Source organism: Poecilia formosa, unplaced genomic scaffold, assembly GCF_000485575.1.
Source record: "Poecilia formosa unplaced genomic scaffold, Poecilia_formosa-5.1.2 Scaffold225, whole genome shotgun sequence".
Taxonomy (NCBI): Eukaryota; Metazoa; Chordata; class Actinopteri; order Cyprinodontiformes; family Poeciliidae; genus Poecilia; species Poecilia formosa.
Window position 1 is genome coordinate 201,077 of NW_006800164.1, and position 4,213 is coordinate 205,289.

General features: G+C 39.2%; 1 protein-coding gene across 10 annotated transcripts in view; it reads right to left on the bottom strand.

Moving 5' to 3' along the window:
* Positions 1–241: 241 nt before the first annotated feature.
* The window catches only part of LOC103149413 (dystrophin-like), a 37,600-nt gene continuing 33,628 nt past the window's right edge, over positions 242–4,213 (bottom strand). For 9 of the 10 annotated variants that reach the window (XM_016679920.1, XM_016679915.1, XM_016679921.1 and 6 more), the window contains 3 exons: positions 4,042–4,156; positions 3,858–3,947; positions 242–1,807 (listed from right to left, as the gene is read on the bottom strand). In XM_016679920.1, coding sequence (XP_016535406.1) covers positions 1,695–1,807; positions 3,858–3,947; positions 4,042–4,156 — 318 coding nt within the window. In that variant the 3' untranslated portion in view covers positions 242–1,694. Of the gene's footprint in view, positions 1,808–3,550; positions 3,577–3,857; positions 3,948–4,041; positions 4,157–4,213 lie in introns of all 10 variants that reach the window. The other variant, XM_016679918.1, reaches the window with a different exon arrangement.

Consider the following 4,213-nt stretch of genomic DNA (forward strand, 5'->3'; position numbering starts at 1 on the left):
CACTAGATGGCGCTGAGGCCTCACGTATATGAGCCGTGGGCCGACAGCCTGGTGTTGACTCCTCCGCCGCAGTTTTTGACCGCTGCGGCGGAGTCTTTGTTCATATTTTAGTTCATCTCGGAGTTACTGGGTTTGTGCACAAATTGTCTCGTCTGAATTGAGTACAATCTAAAATTGCAGCTGCTCAGCACGTCATAGAAAAGGTCAACAGTATACACAAATGTCAGAAATAAAGCAGGGAGGCAGTCAACATAACGGCATGCTTTATTGATATACAGTAAAGCATTTTATAGTACAGTAGTAAGGCATACATTTGATGGACTGATATGTTGTGAAGTACCGACGGGTTATTTGAAAAAATTAGGTGAAAATGACATTCTTTGAAATAGAAAATTAAAGAAATCAACCTGGATCAAAATTTCAAACTCACTGGGTCATGCTGCAGGAATCTGATGAAACAACTGATTATTACAAATTAAGATTTTTTTTTTCTCTTAGTCACACGTTAATATCAGAGCTCCTCACACAGAACGAAACCAACCTGCTTTGAACCAAAGACAAAACGTAACACGAAAAACCAGATTAGGCTCGACAGAACATTCAGCGTCCACCAGTGCTCAATTAGAAATATCTTTTTGATTTTTACTAATCTCGGAGTGTGGAACTGATTAGAGGTCAAACTAACATCCAAACTTCACATGAGGTTGTTGAGTTAATAACAGGTAGTGGAAATCAAACAGTTTAAATGTTCCTGTGCCGCATGGACCAAGGCATTGACTGTTAAAGTTTCTCTACTGAGGAAGACTTTTCTTTCTCTGTGCGAAACGGGAGCAGATTCATTCTTCTGCTTTAGTTGATAGAAAAAATACATCTGATCAAAACTTGGTTTGCACTTGAACACTTTGGCCTTTGGAGATTGAATGGTTTGAGTCAACATGTTAAAAAGCAAGTCAGAAATCTGACCTTTTAGGGAAATGACAAATTTGTAGTTGCAACAAGACAGACAGATGTTAGATTTGTGAAAGCCAAGTGATCAGCTGCAAATTAACGTGTCAAATTGGTCTACCAAGTAAAAAGTAAAAAAAACTTTGTTCAGACAAGGGGAACAAACTCAACAGCGCCCCCTAGTAACTTTCTGAAAACTCTTCTTGATGCAACGATGGTGTGCGAGGCCTTTTTCTTTTCTTTTTTTAACTTTTCTTTACTGTTATTAGGATCATCAGAGCTTGTATTGGGTATTAATATCCATCCAGTTTTTAAAAAGTAGCATCCCTCCACTCCAGGAAAAAAAAAAAAAAAATGAAATTTTAGGCACCACACTCACACTCACACACACACAGAGAACTGCCTCTTAGAAAACACCCTCATTGTTACAATCGTTTGAAACTAGTGAGAAATGCTTCAGCTCGTTTCCCCAGTTAGAAAGAGATAGCAAATATACGAGGACACTGAAGACGCCGTCTCTGTTTCTCAACCCCGCTTCTCGTTTTATACAATTGCATAGAAGTTTAAAAACCAGCTTCTTTTGACAATAAAACAGGATGTTTTAAGAAACTACTCAAATCTTAGTGTTTTTTTTTTTGTACTTGTTGCTTTAACTGCAATCCTTCACAAAAATAGACATTATATTCTCTGTGTAAACAGTTTCCAATCCAGTTGTTTCGACTAGAAAAGCATGCGGTATGATAGGGGGATCAAAAAGGACGCGGCAGTTCCACGCTGCGCTCCGCGGTCATGGCGCTGACCAGCGACTCCATGGCGCGGCCCAGATCGTCCGCCATGTGGAACAGGCTGCCGATGCTGGGACCTGCAGGGAGAGGATCAGGATCACTAAAAATAAAAGGTAAGTGACTTTGTCCTCCAGAATCCCAATTCTTTAACCTCTTAACTGTCACCCTCAAAATGCTGGTTTATAGGTCGATGTCATCGTGCCAGTTAAGGGGTTAAACTCAGGGATAAATCCCATCACAAAGAAGAAAAATGTTTTCATATGCTAACATAATAGACAAAATATGTTGGCATATGAAAATGTATTTCTTGGAATGTTTCATTATTTTTGTCTTTAAACTTTAAGAACTTTGTGGGGTTTTTTACAGTCAGTTTGTTAGTTCAGTAGCTGCATATTGACCAGAGGTCAGCAACTTTCACACTTTATAGACCCAATGTATTTTCCTGGCACATTTTACAGCATAGTCAACTGTTAGAGACCCAATTTCCAAAAAAAATTTATTTTGGAAGCTGAAGGTTGCTGACCTCTGACCCTTGATGTGGAACCATCCATGCATGACCGCTTGAACTTTCCAGATCTTGTCACAATAAAAAAGCAGAAAATAGCAAAAGCAAAACTTGGTTTTAAAATGTTTAGTGTGGACTGAAAAGTGTGGCATGCATTTTGTCTTCAGGCAAAATTGATAGTGGAAAGCAAAAAAACTGGTGTTATTGTATCCTTAATGCGATAAAACTTTGTTTCTTCATTTGTGAAATGTAAAACAAATTTTCTTTCAATTTAGTAGCTCTCGCTTTTGTCTGAGAATTTTAATGTATTTTAATCATTAACAATATGCTTTAGCCATGCATAGAAGACTAAGAAATCTTCTATAAGCTGACTGAAAAGGCTGTTTGCTGTTCTTGTGTTTACTGGAGTATGGCACCGTGTTTAGCGCCTCTTACAGGGGAGGAGGAGTAAAATCGGCATTTTGGGCTGTTCTGTTTGATGTTTGCAGTGGACAAAGCTAAAGCATGTTGCAAATCAGTGCCAAAACTTGATTATTTTTATTTAAGGATGCACTGCATGACACACTTTTCAGATTTTTTTAATTTTTAAAACTATATAGCATTTTAAGTGAACAATAATTAGAAAGTTTAAGCATCATCAGGTAAATTGTGGTGAAGTTCAAGAGGCAAATACAACAATAGAACAATCATTTGATCTATTGTTGTATGACAGACAACTACATTTCTGCCTAAAAACTTAGATATTCTGTGCTGTCAAAAAGTTGTACATTTGTGAGAAGTGACATGATATCTTTTCTAGGAGTTTTCTTTCCTCTCATCAGATCGACAAATCACCATGAAGAAGCAGCTCCAACATGGCAGATGTCACAGAAAACTTGAGTTTTGCTTTCTTTCTTATAGATGCAAGACTTTACAATGTCAGAGAATATTTTAGTTTTGATTTCATCTTTGCAAATGTACAAATTTTCAACGGAATATAAAAGTGTTTTCTTGCAGATAAGAGGAATTAGTCTGGATGTTTACTCTGGTAGACGGAACTGATCCAACCAAACCTCCAGTTAAACCTCTTTAATGGTGAAACTCTGCCTCCTACTGACAGAAAATAGTAACTGCAGTCTACTTTCAGCTGTTTTATAGTAACGGTCAATTAGCAAAATAAATCCCATGTCCTCAGGAAGAATATTTAACAATAAATATTTTCTTCAAACTTACAAATAAGATCAGAGCAAACGACATGCTACCAGTTTGGTTATTTCATGGTGCAAACAAGCTCTAGAGACGAAGAGGTGGGGAGAGGGAACACTGAGCGACTGACCTCTCATGGATGTCCCCTTCTCCCGCCTGGCTCAACGAGAAAAAGGAAGAAAAGACATGAAGAAAGAGGGAAAAGTCATCCTTCTGTTTGGATGTCGAAGGAGTTACACTGAAATTAATGTTTCCAAACTAAGTTTTGGAGGAACGAGAGCACAAAGAAGAATGAGACGTAACAAAGAGGAAATAAAGTTTGAAATATTTTCAGACCTGAAACTAAACCTCACAACTGAGATTAGAAAAACGGACACATATTAAGATGTTCCAGTCGACATTGAACATTTGTGTACAGGAAGTGAAGTCTGTTGTACCCTGGCTGTGAGGGAAAGTGTTGTTGAGCTGCTCCACCACTTCCTCCAGGCCAGATGCATCTTGGGAAGGACTGGAAAACTCATCATCGCCTAAAAACCGACAAATCGTTTGATGGTTTATAAACATCAATGGAGGTAACCGACCGTTTCCTGCTCCACTGGCTGCAGGGTGAAGGCTCTTTACCCATTGTGTCAGTAGTCTGGCTGGCTGCCACACGCAGCAGCGGCAGGGACGAGTCGGAGCGCTGGGAGGAGGTGGAGGGGGAGGAGAGGGCCGTGCCGTTCACCTTGGAATCCGTCTGATAAACACACACACACACACACACACACACACACACACACACACACACACACAC